General features: G+C 35.7%; 1 protein-coding gene across 1 annotated transcript; it reads right to left on the bottom strand.

The window, feature by feature from the left end:
- Nucleotides 1-15,110: 15,110 nt before the first annotated feature.
- On the bottom strand, nucleotides 15,111-19,846 carry LOC131161867 (cytochrome P450 CYP82D47-like). Its single transcript, XM_058117859.1, has 2 exons — nucleotides 18,828-19,846; nucleotides 15,111-15,935 (listed from the first exon to the last, which is right to left on the bottom strand). Exons 1-2 carry the CDS (start codon nucleotides 19,794-19,796, stop codon nucleotides 15,561-15,563), a joined length of 1,344 nt encoding a protein of 447 aa, XP_057973842.1. The 5' UTR covers nucleotides 19,797-19,846; the 3' UTR covers nucleotides 15,111-15,560.
- Nucleotides 19,847-20,427: the final 581 nt, after the last annotated feature.

Here is a 20,427-nt window from a genome sequence, read left to right as displayed (position 1 = left end):
TTTTCAAATTCAATTACAAATAAGGAATTCAACCCTAAAATACAATATATATTAATTAACAGCAAATTAACCTCACATTAAATGACAACAAATTAACACATTAAATATATAACAATTACACATACACAATACCGTCTAAAATACAATATATATTATTTACAACATACTTTAATTTTTTTCAATAACAATTACACATATAGTACAAATAAATTAAACAATTTTTTCTTTCAATACCAATTACACATACACAACACAGTATAAAATAATTTCTTTTTCAATAACAATTACACATACAGTATACATTTGCATGAAATAAATTGTAGGAAATACAATATCAAATTCAAGGAAATAAAACACAAAATCAGAATAATCATAACCTCAATATTGGGGGTTTCCAGCAAATGCTTGCAATCAACAAATTGGAAGTGTTACGTACTAATTTATTAAACACACTAATGAATATTTGGATCAAACTAACAAATTCTCTACAAAATCAATAATATGAGCAAGGGTTGAAGAAGTTACATGCATCATCTCTCCCTCTTTTTTTTTTTTTTTCTTTTGCTAAAAGAGGGTGGCACCTCCATTTATTTATTAATAAACCCTCACTTTTGGCGGAGGAATACCGTGGTTACAAGTTAACACCAACCAACCAAATTAGGACAAACAAAATTAAAACATAACTAACAAAGGAGATAAAAACATAAAAACAACCAAAAACAAAACGAAATACACTAAACTAAACTCTAGAGATGAACTAACGACGAACGGAAACAAGACCCCACCTATCCATCCAAATGATACCCTTTAAAATAACGTGGTAGAAAATGTTGTTCTTCGTAGATTACATTGTTTCTCATTTCTCCTTCTTTAGCAAGAAAATTAGCCGCACTATTGCCTTCCCTATACTAATGCATCACCATGACATTCATTCATTCTAACTCTGCCACGAGCTCCTCCCAAATTCCCAAAGATATCACAAAGTACATCTACCTTTCCGAAACCAATCAACTACAATTTGCGAGTCACTTTCAATAATCACATTAACATAATGTAAACATTTACACAAATGAATTCCTTCCCTGATTGCTTTTAATTCCGCACTATTATTCGTACCATTTCCAAAATAACTTGAAAAAACCGCTTTTACCATGCTATAACAATCCCGAATAATTCCTCCACCTCCTGAAGTACTTAGATTGCCCCTAAAACTCTCATCACAATTAAGTTTTATCCACCCTACTGAAGGTTTAACCCATGAAATAATTTTTCCAGGCCTATCGCAAACTCTCTCATGCTTAATTTGAAACTCACTCAAATCTTAATGTCCTACTTCTTCAATTTTTGAAAAGAAATGGTGCTCTCAGCAATAAAACTAACCTAGAATCAAACACTTCTCCACATCTGATTTGTACTTTGATAAACTCCTTCCATTCTCGCTTTACATCTTCGATTCCAGAGGCACCACGTAATCAAACATGGAATCAGCCCGATTAAAATACCTTCAATAGACGATTTTTTTGCATAGTGGAACCAATTTGCCATTTTATTTTTCTAAGGAAGAGATCATTGGAAAGGAATCCCCAATGCCACACTAGCCCGACGCCAAACCTCTGAAGCCACCTCTCCTAAAGAAAGAATATGATCAATGTTTTCTTGACTTCTCTAAACGCAGCAATCACAAGCCGAAGTCATTGATATTCCTTTGGTCTGAATTCTATCATCTACAGCCAAGCATCTAAACCAGACTCTCCATAAACACATTGAGATTCTTCTGGGCAATAAAGAATGCCAAAACCAGTCATTCCACAAAAAGTTATCACTTCTGCTCCTCACTGCCTCCCAAGTCGTTTTTGTAGAAAAATTATCGTTCGGGGCATGCTGCCAGACAAAAATATCCTGCCCACTTTTACCCGCCGGCACTTGTTGCAAAATTTCCCTTGTTTTATCCGTACCAACCAATTTCCATACTAAATCAGAGTTCCAATTATTATTAGGCAAGCAATCCTTAATACACAGTTTATTGTTCAAAATATCCTTAGTGCTCACAGATAACGGGCCTGATGACAACCACCTATCGAACCAAAAAAAAGAGTTCCCACCTTTCACCAAAATTTTAACATTATCTATAACTTCTGGAATGGTGGCCATAATTTATTTCCAAAATCGAGAGTCATTTGGTCTCCCCTTCCTTATTAATAAATGAACATTTCTGCAATATTTAGCTCTGAAAAAAATCGACCCACTGATTGTTAGAAGTGAGCAATCTGAAGGCAAATTTCATGAGAAGAGATTTATGAACTTCCTTAAGATCTCTCAGGCCCAAACCCCTTTTTGAGATAGGTTTACAAATTTTCCCCCAATAGCGCCAATGAATCTTCCTTTTATCTTTCACCTCTAACCATAAAAAAAATTGAAAGAAGAGAGTTAATGTGAGAATATGTGACCTGCGAAATCTTAATAATAGATATCAAATGAATAGGCATGTTAGACAACACACGTCTTATTAAAATCAATCTTCCACCTCGCGAGAGCAACTTAGATTTCAACCCTACAATTTTCTTTCTAATCTTCTCCACAAGAGGCTCCAATGTCTTGGAAGACAATTTTCCAGACACCAAAGGCACACCTAAATATGAAATAGGGAATTTACCTTCTATGAAACCCGTGATTCTCAATAAACCACGCTTCCTAGCGGGAGTGATGTATTTTGAGAGGAATAACGCTGACTTAGTCTTACTGATTTTTTGACCCGACCACTTCTCATACTTTTCCAGAGCATAAATTAAATTTCTCATAGACCTCTTCCCACCATTCGCAAAAATAAGAATATCATCCACATATAACAAATGTGAAACCAATGGGGTCCCAATCGGATGATTAAATTTACCAATCCTACCAGTCTCATAGTTTTTCCTAAGCAACCTTGTCAAAACCTCCTCCATTATGATGAATAAATAAGGAAATAGTGGATCCCCTTGCCGCAAGCCTCTCATAGATTGAAAAAAAACCCTTAAAGGTTCCGTTCATCAAAATAGAAAACCGTGGAGACTCAACACAATTTTTTATGAGCTTGCAAAACCTCTCAGAGAAACCAAAAGCCTTAAGTACCTCCAGAAGAAAATTCCAATTCACTCTATCATAAGCCTTAGTCATATCTAGTTTTATCATCACATTGCTGCCAGCTATTTTTTTGTGCAAAGACTGAACCATTTCTTGAGCCAGTGTAATATTTTCAAAAATACTTCGCCCAAGAATAAAAGTGTTTTGTTCATGCGAGACCAACTTATCAACAACCTTGGTTAGTCTAAAAACAAGAATCTTGGAAAAAATTTTATAAGCCACAGAGCATAAACTAATAGGCCGGAATTTATCAAAGCTAGAAGGATTATCCACCTTCGGAATTAAAACAATAAATGAAGAGGAAAAAAACTTAGAAAGAGTAGTGCCCTGAAAAAAATCCATTGCCGCATCCAAGAGATCTTTTTTTATAATGTCCCAGCAAGATTTATAAAATTCAGATCCAAATCCATCCGGTCCTGGACGGCTTTCTTTGGGAATAGAGAACGCCGCTCTTTTAACTTCTTCTTTTGTCAGATCAGTGCAGAGTAAATTATTATCAACATATGAAATTTGCCTTTGAATTTACTCAGAGAGATCGCATGGTTCGATCGCTGAAGAATCTGAAAGAAAATTCTAGAAAAAAATAATTGCTCATTATGAATTGCTTCCGCACCCTCGAATATCCTTCCATCGTTTAGAACCATACGGTCTATACAACTTTTATTTCGCTTTTGATTGATAACTGAATGAAGAATTTAGAGTTTTGATCCCCCTCAGTCAACCATTTTTTTTCGCAATTTGTCCTAAGCGAGATGTTTCCCTCTTCTCCCACACCTAAATCTCCACCTTAGTAGTCAAGTAATCAGCTTCGACGTCCTCAGAAAAACCTGTTTGTAGTTGATTTTCTAGATATTCCATCCTTTCCTCAAGAACTTTTAAATTTTCTTCCACTCTTCCAAAGACATTTTTATTCCATGCACGTAATGCAAATTTAGTTCTCTTAAGGCGAATAGCAAGTTTCAGAAAACCCGAGGCCGAGTCATTCTTGATCTAGACATCTTTAACGTACAACAAAAACATATCATGTGAGCTCCACATATTTAAGAACTGAAATAGGGTAGGGCCATACCGGGAGAAAGACGTATTTGTATACACCACCATAGGGCTATGATATGATGATTTCCGACTCAGATATTTGAATTGAGCCAAACCATATAGGTTGAAAAAACCATTATTAATAAGAACATGATCAAGCTTATCCCAACTATGAGCCACCCCTTCATGGCCATTGCACCACGACATTCATGAGTCTGTGTTTGATAAATCAAAGAGACCACAATGATGTAAGTAGTCATTAAACTCCATCATAGGTAACTGTGGTCTTGGATTTCCACCAATTCTTTCAGTATCCGTTTGAATCACATTAAAATCACCCATGACCAACCAAGAAAAATCTGATTGGTACTTCTCCAATTGCCGCCATAACTCTCTTCTTTCAACATAAGAACATTTGGCATAGACAAAACTCACCAAAATTCTTTGTCCATCCTTAAAAAACCACCCAGAAATCTTCTGAGTCATGATTGAAATCACCTCAAAGGCATCTATATCCTTCCAAAATAGCCACAATTTACTGCCCTGATTTTCATTAGATATAAAATGGTGGTAATTCAAAAAATTACCCAGCATTACCATTCGCTCCTCAGCCGCGAACAGTTCTGAAATAGCAAACAACCCAACATTAAACTTTTTAGTTAGTATCTTTGACCTGCCTCTAGACCTGCCTAACCCCTAATATTCTAGAAAAGAATTGTATTTGTCATAAATTTAATTTATGCGGTCGGACGAGAACCCTCTGAGATTTCCTCACCGAATTTTTTACGAAAACCCATCCCTGCCCTCTATCAGACTCATACATTTTTTCTTTATCCTTTAAAACTGATATTTCACCTTCCTCCCTCTCAGACGAATAACCCCAAGCCAAATCCTCCTGTTGCAAACCTTGGTCTCGACCTTCAGTTAGTTTAGAACTATCCATGTGATCCACTTTCTCTTGAGATAGAGGTTCATCGTTTGAAACTCGAGGATCATCATCACATCTGACTTCTTCACACTCCCCTTCATTCCTCTCTATTGAATCTTCATTCCCATTATTTTATAATGCTCTCTGCGGTATATTAGAGTTTTTCCTTGCATGATCCCCATTTTCTTGAACTACAGGAGTTTCTGCAATTATCTACTTCGTCATATGCACATTACTGGGTCCTGCTTCTTGCACCACCTTCTTTGCTCATTTATCCATGTCGGAATTGGTTTCTATTATACCGTCATTAGTCTTTGGTTTCCATATCTTTTTTTCTTTATATTTTTCCTCCTCCCTTCGCTTCTCTCCTACTCTACAAACAGTCGAGGTATGTCCTTGCCTGCAACATTTAGAGCAAAAAAGCCCCATCTTTTCATATTTGGCCTCTTGCCAAATACATTGTTTCGAAGATAAAACAAGAGGAAATCCCTTTACCGGCTCCATTGTTAGGCCAACTTCCACACAAATACGTGCCCCTGATGCTCTCGTACGATTAATTGTTGCATTATCAGTTCCAAGATAATGACCAAAGCGAGTTGCTATTATTTAGAGAAAATCCGTTCGGTAAAGATCTATTGGTAACCTCGGTAAGAAAATCCATTGAGGAGCCAATGGGGATTCTTTTTTGGTATCAAAATCCTTCGTCCACTTGAACATCCAAAAAGAATTGTCTTCCATAATTCTACCTTCCCTTGCCCAACCATGCAGAAAGTTGCGTTCATTTTTCATATGAATTAACACGTGATAATCATCCATAATACTGATCGTTGGAATTTCCATCAAACCCCACATTTTCACAATCAAAAGCAGAATTTTATCAATAGATGACTGATTGCTCAAAAATTTCATTATTAATACAAAACGAAATTCTTCCTCAGCCTTAACCATCTCTGCTTCTGAGAAAATAAATCTTAATTCCCCATTGATATTAACGAGCAATCTCATGGAAAATTTGAACGCAAGCATCTCCACTTTTTTACTCACAATTTGCGCATATGACTACACCTCGGGACTAGCCTGGATGACATTCCCTGCCGAGGGTGTGGCCATTGGCGGGGGACGACACTGTACTGCAAAATATTGATAATAAAGACAAACTTTTCTAAATAGAAAATAGACTGACCTGCATTGTTTGGCGACTCCCTGAGCAGCGATGGCTTTTAGTTTCCATGATTTGTCCTCGACGGCGACGGCTGCGGTTTTTGGCACAGATCGTTGTTCTGTGTTACCCCTCGTGTGTCTCCTCAGAAACCTAGAAGGGAACTCTAGCGAGTTGGGTTGGTTGTCTGGAAGCTGTGGGCGTCTGGCCTCAGCTGGAACAGAGAGGAGTGAACTATCGGCTTGGCTTCGTCGGAGTTGCAGAGAGGATGGGTGCTCACGTAGAGAGAAAGGTTGCTGCTGTTGTGGCCAGAGCGGCGGCTGGATGTCTCGGCTGCCGGGGACAATGGCTGGGCTCGGTGGTGTCTACTGGCAGGAGCAGAGGACTGTACTGTAGCTTGTCTCAGCACGAACTCAGGCGATGGCGAGGATGGTGCGACGACTGCGATGGTGGAGAAGAGGCTGCGAGTCGCTTGGCCTGGCATGGCTTCTTGTGGCCTTCCATGCTGATGAAGAGGAGGTCGTGGAGGCTCGTCGGGTAACTTGGCCGCGAGGCAGAGAAGCTATGGCTGGGTGGTGCTGTAGGAGGGGCGGCTGGGGAGGCTGGGTGCGGAGGTTAGGGCTTGCAGTCAATGGGCTTCAAGCTCTGTTGAGTCTGTTCTTTTATGGCAGGACCTTGTTTTACATCTTCCCAAAAAGCTTTCTTTCAATCTCCCCCTTTTATACCTTCTCCCCAACATTCAACGAGCAACGCTCGGCAAGTCCTCTCCAATGGTCACTTGCTCTCTCGCATCCAATCATCCAGCCAGCAGCTCTGCCCTCAACTTTGCAACACCACTCTCTGCTCTCTCCGCAATTCACGAGCAAATGAAGGAGGAATGGGACATTCAAAATTCGAGCAAAACTCGCTGGATGGTCTAGCGAGTTTTGCCATGCATCAAAAGCCGGTTGATTTCCAAAACAAAACTCGTTGGACCATCCAGCGAGTTTTGCTAATTCCCAAGAAAATCTCGCTAGATAGTCCAGCGAGATTTGCCAAGCATCGAACGCTGCTTCACTTTCCCAAGAAAATCTGGTGTTGATGCGTGACAAATCCTACTAGACCATCTAGCGAGACTACGTAAGCATCAAAACAGAAACATTCTTCCCAAACAAACTATTATTTAATATTTTATTATAAAATAAAATAAAAATGGGAAGGAACTCTTGCTTGATGGCCTTGTACTTGTTTGCTCTCTTGTTATTAATTACATACCTTTGCCTTTCAAAAAAAAGTACACCAAGAATAACTTCAATGAAGTTTTCTACAAAAATTCTTTTTTATTTAATGTTTTATAGTAAAAATTCAGTATGTGCTTAGAGATTAAAAGATTCATAAGAGCTATTTTATCCTTTTTTTTTAATTATTCTTTTGCATTCCCATTTTATATTAAGTGGACAAAATGAATTTAATAGAACTCAGCCCTGATGAACAAGCAAGAAGCCTGACCAGCAAGGGAAAAAGGAGAGCTTACAATATTGGGAACCCACTTAGTCAAAGGAAAAAGGAGAGCTTACAATATTGGGAACCCACTCAGTCAAATGTTGAAGCCCTCCCATGCGCTGTAACTAGAAAAAAAAACAAAAATCAAAGCAAAAGATAGAGAGGTTGCAAATCAATGGCAACAAGGATATGCAGAAATTCCTCCTACTCCAAATGAAAACTAATCACAAGAATTACTCTAGTAGAACATGTTGTTTTGTACTTTAGCAGCTACTAGTGAAGTCAAATTGAATTGATCATAGAAAATCCTAGGTTACTCTCCTTTCAAAATTCCAAACTACTCCTATAGGAATTAAGAGTCTAAACTTTTTCTTTGTACTTTTTCAATTTAGAGGAGCTCCATCTAAGGAGTAGTCCTTTGAACAACTTAAGCATAACCTATTGCAAATGGTAGAGTTGCTTTGTCCTTGTTTTATTTTAGTATTTATAATTATTCAATTAAAGTTGTCATAAAATATAATTTGATGGTATTTACGAATTGGAGGAAAAATTAAGAAAAGATCCCTTTGAACTATAGATTAGTGAGTAGGCTCTTGAATATCATTGATTACATATATATATATATATATATATATATATATAAAATATTTTTAAAATTATTTTATATTGTTCATGTAGTGTGCAATAGAATGACAAATCATAATCATTTCATGCTAAAACTTCTGAAATGGTATGCTCCTAACAACTAATAATGTCATTCCTATGTGTCAAAATTTGCTTAATTTCTTAATTATGCTAACAAAAATATTAGAAATTAAAATAAATTTTATTAAAAAATATAAAGGCTAACTATTTGTGGTTTTACTTGATTACTTTATATTTTGTTTGGTGCAATCCCAAAAGTTCAAAGCTTGCGCAATAGGATTTTGGCAGATTGTTCGCTCATCACATAGACCAAAATAAATGGACCACCTCATGAACATTCATTTCTGTCCGAGTCAGGTGTTTGCTTATTGTTCGGCTCACTGTTGAGGTGGTCCGCCTTCCGGTGCTCTTATTGTTCAGCGAGTGTTGCTGCGGTGGTCTGCGTTCAAATTTCCAATTGCAATTTTTCACTGTTCACTACACTATCAGCGCCCAAGCATGTGCAGTCATTATTATTGCCGTGTACATGTTCGGGCTTCTCAAAGCTTGCTTGTCTTCTTTCAATTCTTATTGCAGTGTGCAAATCTTCGGCCATTTTCAAAGCTGCTTGTCTTCTTCAATTAATTTCTTTGGCTTGCAGCGCAACTGTCTTTTTTGCCAGCTCATTAGACCTCCCGGCAATTTTAAATTTGTTTCCGAAGGGACAAATTGATGGATCAAACGTTTAAAAAATAATTATTACATAAATAAGTAAATATATATATATACATTCAATTGATTTCAATCAATTCTTGAGGGCGCCCCCTCAACTTCACTCACTCACTCTCTCTCTCTCTCTCTCTCTCTCTCTCTCTCTCTCTCTCTCTTTCTCTTCATTTTTCTCGGCTTAACGTGCACCGATCGGAGAATGAAAAATATTCCTGGGTTCCATTTTCCGCCACTAACATTTTTATCGAAGTGGATTGTGATTAGGGCGTCGTATGTCACGCCCAAAATCCCGAAACGGGACCCAATGGTGAAAATGTAACCTAACCTGTCCCTGTATCATACAAATCATTACAGATATAGTATAATGGATGAGGATTCGACCCCGTGGGGTTCCCAGACACCCTAAACACATCCAACCACAATCATATACGCAGCAGAAAAAATCATTCTATATCAACATATGAGTACCATACCAGAGTCTATACACGAGCCAAACACAGCTCTATACAAACCTACAAACTGGGTGCCCAAATACAACTCAAAATAGCAACCAACGAAACTACAGTCCTAACACTTATCCAAGCGCTAATGCAGTACACCGGCCACTACGCTCCCTATATCAGGATGCTAGTTCCAGTTACTCGAAGGACTTATAAAAATGTACGTACAGCAGGGGTGAGACACCTCTCAGTAAGGAAGAACACATGTTATATCGGTGTGTGGCATTTGAGTGTTATCATGATGCAACATACACGCAGTTAAATGCAAATCCAATACTAATTTACACAGTGCATACACGCACACACAACACATGATCAGAAATCCTTGTGTCATCACACCCTTCGGCCCGAAGCCGGTTTGGCATTCAGACGTTGGCCTGTAGCCAACCCGCGAAGCACGGCGCCACCGGCACATGGCTAGTCCTCGACTCCCATGGCATCGTATCGGCACTAACTGGTGGATCCACACCCTTCGGCCTGATCTGCCGGGATAGGCTCACGCCCTCAGATATAGAGTCGGACACTCTTACCTACGTGAAAGGCGATAAACACACGCCCTCGGATATAGAGCCGGTCACTCTCAGTCCCTGGAATCATTAGAATCGCAGTCCCATTAGCAATTTCGCATATTACACACACATGCATGCTCATATAACCAAACAAGTCACACTCATTTGGTTATCTAAATCATGGTTTTCCAAACAAATACAGTTTAAGCAAAGTCAAGGCACGGCTATCCCAATATCACAGTATAAATCACACATATACTCGGTTTTCAACAAAACCCGGGATTCAGCCCGTCGCCCCCTTTTTCCCCAAAACTGCAATAATGAAAAACCCATAGTTTTTCCCGTTAGATCCCCCCAAATGAGTAGCCAAAACACACACAGGACTGTAGACCACAGTTCCACCGAGTCCGATTTCGAAAAGAACCAATATAAACATAGTTCCCCTTACCTTAACCTTGTATAACAAAAATCCGAACTCCATGGCTCCTAAACAGCGAACTGACTTTCAAAACCTACAAATCACAGTACAGAATATACTCACAAGACCATCCTCTACAAAACTACCAGATCAGAAATGAAAACCGAGTCTTACCTCGATTTTTCACCAAAACCTGAAAACCTCCGAAACGAGATTCCGATCCGTAGAAGTTGTAGAGAATCCTTCGACGATCCTCGTGATAACTTCCATTTCCCAATTCTATCGACGATCGGCGAAGAAATTTAGAGAGAGAGAGAGAGAGAGAGAGAGAGAGTAGGGAGAGGTTTAGAGAGAAAGAGAGAGATATTTGAGAAACTTAATGAAGAAGAAAAGAGAATTTCTTTTTATAGCCCCTTGACCCTGGGGAATTCGTCGACGAAATGTTGCCTTCGTCGACGAATCTTTCACTAGCTTCGTCGACGAATCGGTGGCCTCGTCGATGAATCTAAGATCACCGATTTTTTCGAGACCCCACGGCTTCTCCTCGTTGACGAATCTTTGAATTTCGTCGACGAGAAGAACACAGGCTTCGTCGACGAAATTTAGCTTCGTCGACGAATCTTCTCTTTTACCAAAATGTCCCTCTCTTTATATATATAAACCCATTATCATGGTTCGGGTTCTTACATCGTAGGCACCACTCCTGGAATAGGATAAACTCCCACTATTTTTTCAATTTTTCCTTAAATCTCCAGTCAAATTGACATTCGGACACCACCACAAGGTTTTAGGTTCGATCCTCATCATGTTAGCTAGAGTAGATTTTGGATTTAGTGGTCTTAGGCACTACTTCAAGGCTGAGGTTAGGAGTACAAATTATGTCAATTATTTTAGAAATTTAACTGGTTAAATTATAATAGGTGATTACTAAATTGGAATATTGGTTTATATCAGATTTTTAGGAATATTTTGGGATTAAGTTAAATTGTAGGGAATTGATTAAATGTAATTTTGGGGGAATATTTTGGAATTAGATTAAACTGCGAAGATTTGATCATACTGGTATTTTTAAATATGTTAAAAATTAAATTTAAATACGGGAAGTGGATCAAACCCACGTTTTTAAAATTTAACCGGTTAATGGCATCGTGTGAGCCTAGGAAATGTTAAAAATAATTGTAATTCTAGGGTTGAGTTATTGAATTGGGAAAAATGTGATTTTAGGGTTTGGAACTTCGAACACCGTGGGGCATAGATTTAGAATTGTTAGCAGACATCTCAGTAAGTCATGTAAGGGGAATAAATTATAATAGTAATTTTTGGGAATTACTAATTAAGTAATATGTGAAAATGAAAATATAATATTTTGCCTGACAATATTGTGATATGAATATCAAATAAAATTGTGTGATATATGCTTTATATTGGAAATGTATTGACTCAATGAGTCCTTCCCGTTTTGATTATGACAAATCAAATAGTTCTTACATGTGCATTAAGCTTATTAACAGGAACTAACCTTTAGCACGCACGGATGGTAAGGATGCAACGAAGCCATAAGGACCGCAATGTTCACATCATATGGTGCCATTTGAAGAAGTAAAGGAAATGAAGACCAAATAATTTCAATTGTATTTATTGCTCATTTCAATTTGAATCTGTAATATTAATCATAATATGTAATAATTAATGCATTGCATGTATGATAAGACAGATAAGCTCAATGATCATAGTTTGATCATATAGGAACCATACGCTCAAAAAGGCTTTAGAAAGACCCTAGGTCCTTGCACAAGCACTTAGGAAAGTTCCGTGGTAGTGTCCGATTGTCGATTTGACTAGAGATTTAAGTAAAAATTGAGGAGAGAGAGAGAGATTACCTTATCTCAGGAGTGGTGCCTACGACGCCCTAATCATAAATTCACTCCGGTGAAAATATTGGTGGTGGAGAATGGAACCCAGGGGTGTTTTCCGTTCTCCGATCGGCGCACATTAGGTTGAGAAAATCAAAGAGAGATAGAGAGCTGGCGAAGAAGAGAGAGTGACGAGAGTAGGAGAGAGGCGCAGGCTTCTATTTTTAATTCAAATCGTCCTGAACTTTCAGGATGATTTGATTCTTCTTCCTTTTTACAAATATATATATATATATATATATGTATATAATCATAATATTACTTAATGTAATTTATTCAATTTAATAATTTTTAATTAATTAATTAATAATAAATCTTAATTTTTTTCCTAAGTTACTACAAATACATGATATTAGCTAACTATCCATCTAGGGGAAAATTTCAGTATTATACAAATATAATAGATGATTTACATGTTTATGGAAATTTATTATGATATAGTTGATTATGTTGAAAGGTATGATTTCACCAGACTTATAAAAGTATGAGTACAAATTTTTATGATTTATCAGTTACAGTTTAATATATTACAATTAAATTACTTGCAGTATATATTTATAGCACATTAGAACTCATGCTACCACACACTGATGATAATTTATCCCAACTTACTGAGAGGTGTTTCATCCAAGAACTTAAACATTTCAAGAAATCTAGACAGACGAGCGGAGCGAGCTCCGAGGTAGAAGAGGTGTTGGTACTGTCTTAGTTTTAGGGTAAGTGTTTGAGTTAGGAGATATGTTTTGTGAAATTCCTAAGATATTTTATGGATATTTTGGGACGTACATGTATATTTATGGAGATAGTAGAACTCTAATATTATATATGAGGTTCAGGTACATTAAGTTTTCCGTTGCATAGATAGTATGTATTTATGGACACGTATATCCTCGATACCCCACTTTGGGTCCGGATTGACATTGTAGATATTATTATTGGTATCAGAACACTTAATATTTTTAGCAGTATAATTTTTGTATCGCTACAGATCTTGCCTGGTCATCAAGTGAAAAATTGCAAATAGCTACCTACGCGAGATTATAAGGAATCAACTACAATAATTATGTTGTTTAATGTTTGGTAACATTTTAAAATTTTGGGTAGAATTATTATTCAATTTATACTTGTAACCATGCAATTTAAAGGTAACAATGATTTGGGACTGATTTAAGTTTCAATTATAATCCTAAGTATGACTTGAAATGAATATAAATAGGTGAGTAACACAATGAGTCTTTCCCGTTCTGATTATGACAAATCCAATAGTTCTTACATGTGCATTGAGCTTATTAACACGAACTAACCTTTAGCACGCACGGATGGTAAGGATGCAAGGAAACCATAATGACCGCAACGTTCACATCATATGGTGCCATTTGAAGAAGTAAAGGAAATAAAAACCAAATAATTTCAATTGTATTTATTGCTCATTTCAATTTGGGTCTGTAATATTAATCATAGTATATAATAATTAATACATTGCATGTATGATAGGACAGACAAGCTCAATGACCATAGTTTGATCATATAGGAACCATACACTAAAAAAGGCTTTAGAAAAACCCTAGATCCTTGCACAAGCACTTAGGAAAGTTCCGTGGTAGTGTCTGATTGTCGATTTGACTAGAGATTTAAGGAAAAATTGAGAAGAGAAAGAGAGAGAAAGAAATTACCTTATCTCAGGAGTGGTGCCTACGACGCCCTAATCACAAATTCACTCCAGTGAAAATATTGGTGGTGGAGAATGGAACCCAGGGGTGTTTTCCGTTCTCCGATCGACGCAAATTAGGCCGAGAAAATCGAAGAGAGATAGAGAGCTGGCGAAGAAGAGAGAGTGACGAGAGTAGGAGAGAGGCGCAAGCTTCTGTTCTTAATTCAAATCATCTTGAACTTTCAGGATGATTTGATTCTATTGGGAATAAAGAACAAATTCCCGAAAACCTGTGAGAAACAAAATGGAGAAAAAATAACGCCAAAGAAAAAATCAACCACACGCACAAGACAATATTTACGTGGTTCGGAAATTTTGCCTACGTCCACGGAGTTGCAAGGATTTCAATATTATCAGAAAGAAAACACAGAGAGTGCAGCAATACAATGCTCTCCCTCTCGCTCTCTCGCAGGTACAATCACACAAATCCTAATCACCCGAAAGCAATCCTTTTTATATATTGCGCCTAGGGTTCCGTTCCGAATGGACTAAGCCTTAGGATAGAAATCTCTAATTAAATAGGGGTCGGGTCGGCATCCAAAATTAAAACACAACTAGGCTCCACAAAAGCCCAACAGATTCTTCTTCCGTTTTACATATATAATAATATATATATCTAATGTATATTATTTTATTATTATTATTTACATATATATACATATACATATATATATATATATGTATGTATATAATCATAATATTACTTAATGTAATTTATTCAATTTAATAATTTTTAATTAATTAATTAATTAATAATAATAAATCTTAATTAATTAATAACATTTTAAAATTTTGGTTGGAATTATTATTCAATTTATACTTGTAACCATACAATTTAAAGGTAGCAATGATTTGGGCATGTTTTAAGTTTCAATTATAATCCTAAATATGACTTGAAATGAATATAAATAGGTGTGTGACTTATTTTTTAAGGATATCTCTCAATCAATTCAATACACAAAATATAATACCATTTTGGTTCAAGGAAAAATTTAAATCGTATTTGGGGCATCAATTTGGAATGTTCAGAATTTATAAAAGTTTAATATAATTTTATATTACATTATATTTAAATTGGCCCAAATCAATATTATCTCAAAGCTAAAATATTAAACACTAAGCATGCGCTTGGAGACCTGAAGTCTTCTAACATACACTCTATCACCAATGGCAAATTACCTTACACATATAGGTGAGAAGGTAGGCGAGGAGAGAGGAGGACTTCCAGCGGCGTTGCCTTAGCCACGGTTAGCCCAAAGCGCTCCCCCATGTGAATTGGTTCGTCGTCTAGAGTCGCAATCTCAAACCCATGTAGCAAATTGGCTAGTGTAAAATGCATAACCTGAAGTGCAAAAGAAACTCCAGGGCACATTCTTCTGCCGCTGCTGAACGGGATCAACTCAAAATTCTGCCCCTTGACATCCACATCCTAGTGGGTTGTCAAAAATCTCTCTGGTCGAAACTCGTTTGGATCGAGCCACACTTGCGGGTCTCGGTGAACCCTCCACAGGTTCACCACCAGGCGTGTGCCGGCGGGGACGCGGTGGCCACCGATGGTGCAATCTTCTATGGATTCGTGAGGTATTCCTAGAGGTGCGGCGGGGTAGAGGCGCATGGTCTCCTTGATGATGGCTTGGATGTATACTAAGTGTTTGATATGAGTTCCTTGTAGTTGCTGTTGTCTCCCAACCTGGGCGTCCAATTCTTCTTGCGCCTTCTTTAGAGTGTGGAGATTGTTGAGGAGCAAGCAGAGAGCCCATACCAAGGTCACAGTTGAGGTGTCGGCGCCCCCCAACACGAGAGCCTGCGATCAATTATGTATATCATGGACAACATACTTGTAGTATTTGGTAATTGAGAATCGACTCTCAAAATTATAATCAGAATTGAAATGCTTCAATTTGTACATTTTAATTCTGGACTTAATTTTTGTACATTTTAATTCTGGACTTTTACTTTAAAATTAAAATACTATTGTATAATAAAATATAATACTTATAAAATATATACAAAAAATAATAAAATATTATTATATAAAAAATATATTGCTACTATAGTTATTTTATTATATTATTTTTTAATATTAAATAACAAATTATGTTACAGTGTCACAACATATGATATTTTATTAATAAATTATATATTTAAATATAATACTTATAAAATGTAAGATACAATATAATATTAATAACATTGTTAAAACAAAATAATAATAATAATAGTAATAATAATAATAATAATAATAAAATACAATAGGTAAGGATAATCAAGTACATGATTATCTAAATTATTTTGTTATAAAAAATTATTTATTATATAGTTTAATAAAATAATATTATATAATAATTATATTTATTATATTATCATGTCATACTAAATTAATTGAATAAATTTTTTCATACTAACTAGACTCATTTATGATTCTTATATTTATATATACCAAATATTATAATATAATTTCGATTCTGATTTTGTTGTCGAACCAAATGCGAGAGAGGAATGTGACATTTTGTTTCCAGTCAAGTGTAATTTTATTTTGATTCTGATTCCAACTCCAATTGTGAACCAAAGAATACCTTGGTGGGATGAGCTCTACTTTGGGCCTCAATACGCAATGAATCCATATAGCGCGTTATGCTTTTAAGGGGAAAATTTCATGGTTAGTTTAATTAGTATCACTATTAAAAATTATGAAAATGAAAAATAAGAAATAAGAATTTAAAAATTTAAAAAAGAAATAAAAAAAACAAAATTGGCAACCTATTTTATTAATATTTGCAAATTTAAAATAAATTAAAATTTTAATTTAAAATATTTATTTTTATCTATAAATCAAATAATATTATTAAAAATATGATTAAATAATATATGCCCAAAATAATGCAAATTTAAAAAACTGTAATAAAAATAAAAATAATTATAAATATTTTAATTAATTGTTATATTCTAAAATTCACTTTATAATAATGTTATTATTAATGATAATTGAAAAATAGTAACAATATTTTTAAAATTTTATTATTTAATTTTTTTGAAATCTATGGACATTTTTATTTTAATTTTATTTAAATTCATATGATTATTTTATTTCAATTTTAATCAAAAGTTTGTACAAAACAAATGATTTAATTTGAAAAATAATTATTTTTGAATTCTAAAATTTTTTAATAGCATATCGCTAAAGCAATTGAAAATCACAGATTATATTTTCAATTTTTTTAATAAATAACTGAAAACCAACAATTAGAATAGAGAACTAGAAATATAAACAATTGTATTTTTATAATTTATTTTTTCATTATTCAAAAATAAAATTAGAAAATAAAAACTAATAATGATATTAAGTAGACCCTCAACCATTTGGATTGAATATATTATACATTCTTTTAAAAGGAAGTTAGCATGGATGTGGAAATAAGGTTTGGTCTTTTTCAACCCCAAGTAAATATTAGAATTGAATATAGATAACTGTGATCATAGTTCTTAGAGTGTGTTAGACAATGTTAGAGTGTGTCTTCGTGTATTTCTAAAATCATTCAAAACCAGTAAAAACCCTAAAATATGGTTGGTTATCTTCGTGACATGATTAGGCCACACATTTAACAATTTTCTCTATCCAACAAGAAATACTTATAAAAAAGTTTTTCGCCTGAAATTTGGAACTCATCAATAAAAAAAAAAAATATTATATCAATATTTGAACCATTTAAGTGATGTGGGTACGTACCAACATCACCCAAAAAAAAAATATTAACCAACATTTTTATTTTAATTATTAACTTGTAAAAATATATAGAACTTCACACAAAAATTATAAAAATAATTAATATTCAATTTGAAATACTGCCTAGTCTCATTAATTAATAGCATGCGTGCTTGCACTTAGATAGTATTACAAAGGAGAAAATATTAAATTAATCAATAATTATATTTTTTCATAATTTTGCATCAGAAAAAAATTATTTATTTTTTAGTAGATCGAGTATTAAAGATTGTCCAAACATGTGGCAACATTATAATTTTTCAATCTATCAATGGCTAGTAAGCTTATAATTTTTCAATCTATTAATAGCTAACAAACTTATTGACACAAATTATATAAGCCGATCTATACAAATTAAAATTTAAGGTTGATCATGATCTTAAAAATTTAGAAAAGTAATTAAAATATATTTTTCAAAATTTCTATACAAATTTTAAAAAAATTAAAAAAATAAGATGATATTTTTATAATTTTTTTAAAAAAGTTAGAATAAAAATAAAACTATTTTTATAAACAAATAGTATAAAAAATATTTACTGTTATTCATTTATTTTATATAAATATTATAAAAATAAGAATTATTTTAATTAACTTTTTTGTAATTTATTGAAAAATTAAAATAAAATATTTCAGAACTAAACTGAGTGTACTTTAATATAATGGGTGTACTAGTTGGCTGTATATTAAGTCAATGAAAAATGAGTACTTTATTAGAACATTAAAATATATTTTTCAAATTTTTTATACAAATTTGATGGAGGAGTTGGAGGAGCAGGTGATGTTTGACTGGAACTGGATGCTTACGTCATCCATTTTAGATGCGCAGTGCCCTTTCCCTTTGTAAATATCAATTGAACACCAAAAAAAAAATAGAAAGAATTTGATCTTTAAATGATGAAGAAATTTTAATTGAAAAGAAAAATCCATATGTACCAGGCATGTAGATTTGATGAAAACATCAGGATCATAATCGGACGGCACATCTCCGCTGTCGACGACGGACAGCATCACATCCATAAAGTCGCCGCCGTCTTCCGCCGAAACCGGCCTCTTCCGCTTGTGCTCCTCCAACCACTCCTCCATCACGCGATCCAATTCCGCCGCGGTTCTTTTCATTTCCCTCTCGTATCCCCCCACATCCAACCACCTCAGAAACGGAATAGCATCTCCCACCACGAACGACCCCATCAGCCGGAAAAACTCCTTCAACGCCCTCCGAAACCGATCGTCGGCGGCGCCGCCATCTTCCAAACATCGGTCTCCTATCACCATCCTAAGAATCACCTTCAGATTTATATCCCCAAACCACTTGCTCATCTCCACCAGCGCTGCATTTGAACCACCGCCTCCGCTGCCACTGGCTCCGGACCATCTCCGATAGATATCGTTGACGGCCGCCTTCACTTGGGATTCAGGGACGTGCTTGAGTGTATCGAGGCGGTGGCTGGAGAGGAGATGGGTCATGGCTATCTTGCGCACGTGGCGCCAGTAAGGGCCGTAAGGGGCGAACCCGAACATGGCGTAATTGTAGTCCATGTGCTCCACGCCCACTGCTCTGGTGCGGCTGGCGAAGACTTTGTCGTGAGTGGTCAGACACTCCCGGGCCATCGCCGGATTGCTCACGACCAAGGCCCGGTGCATGCCCAGCTTTATCGTGAAGATTGGGCCGTGCTTGTCGGCCATGTTCCCCAGCTTCCTGTGGGGGAGTTGGGATCCTCCGAGGAGATGGAGGTGGCCGATCACCGGCCACGCTCCGGCGGCTTCGGGGGCTGCTACTTTTTGGCCGACGGACTTCTTTTGGAAACTTGTGGAAATCCATAACAGGAAATAGAGGAAGAGAAGAACAGCGAAGGCGGAAGCAGTGTAAGTGGCGGAGGAGGAAGGGAGAAGGAAAAACTCCATGCCTGTGCAATTTTTCTTTCTTTGGCGTCCTGAATGAAATGAATTACTTGGGGTTGCTAAGGGTCAGGTACGATTATTTTAAAATTTTAAATTACTATTCTTATTTTGAAAAATATTCTTTATAATTTATTATTTCATTTTTTTTTCAAAAAATATTAGCTGGAGTTGGTGTATTTGTTGTTAGCTATTTATTAATTTATTTGATTTTCTTTATTTTATTCAAAGAAGATAGAATTTATTAGTTTGGGAAACTTAACTTGAATACAATGTATAAAATATACTCCATCATTTAATATAGCCAACAGATTAGGACATGTTCTCTTTCCCATACATCATGGATTTAAGTCAAGCCCCTTTGCTTTCTGTAAACATCTTTTTTTTTGTTTTTTTTAATTTTTAGAGTAAAGGATCACGTTGACCAATCTTCAATTCTGGTTCAGATCCGTTGTGGCCGGTTTGAATCAGTTTGATTGAGTCAATCCTGGTTAAACTCATTTCTAGTTCTAGTGAGCTAACCGGACGAGGCTGGTGATTCATTCTAGTTGAATCGAATCAAGCCGGTCGGTCAGGTCCAAGTTTTCAAACCATACGATACGATGGATGTGGGATACATTTTTATTTAATTTAAAAA

Source organism: Malania oleifera, chromosome 8 (genome assembly GCF_029873635.1).
Source record: "Malania oleifera isolate guangnan ecotype guangnan chromosome 8, ASM2987363v1, whole genome shotgun sequence".
NCBI lineage: Eukaryota > Viridiplantae > Streptophyta > Magnoliopsida > Santalales > Ximeniaceae > Malania > Malania oleifera.
This window is presented reverse-complemented; position numbering and strand designations above follow the sequence as displayed.

Bases quoted from the DNA above. Each gene is read 5' to 3' on its own strand.
- LOC131161867 (XM_058117859.1), bottom strand. From the start codon at position 19,796: ATGGAGTTTTTCCTTCTCCCTTCCTCCTCCGCCACTTACACTGCTTCC. The intron at 15,936-18,827 runs GTACATATGGAT...AATTGATCGCAG, and splicing joins TCATCAAATCTACATGCCTG to GCTCTCGTGTTGGGGGGCGC.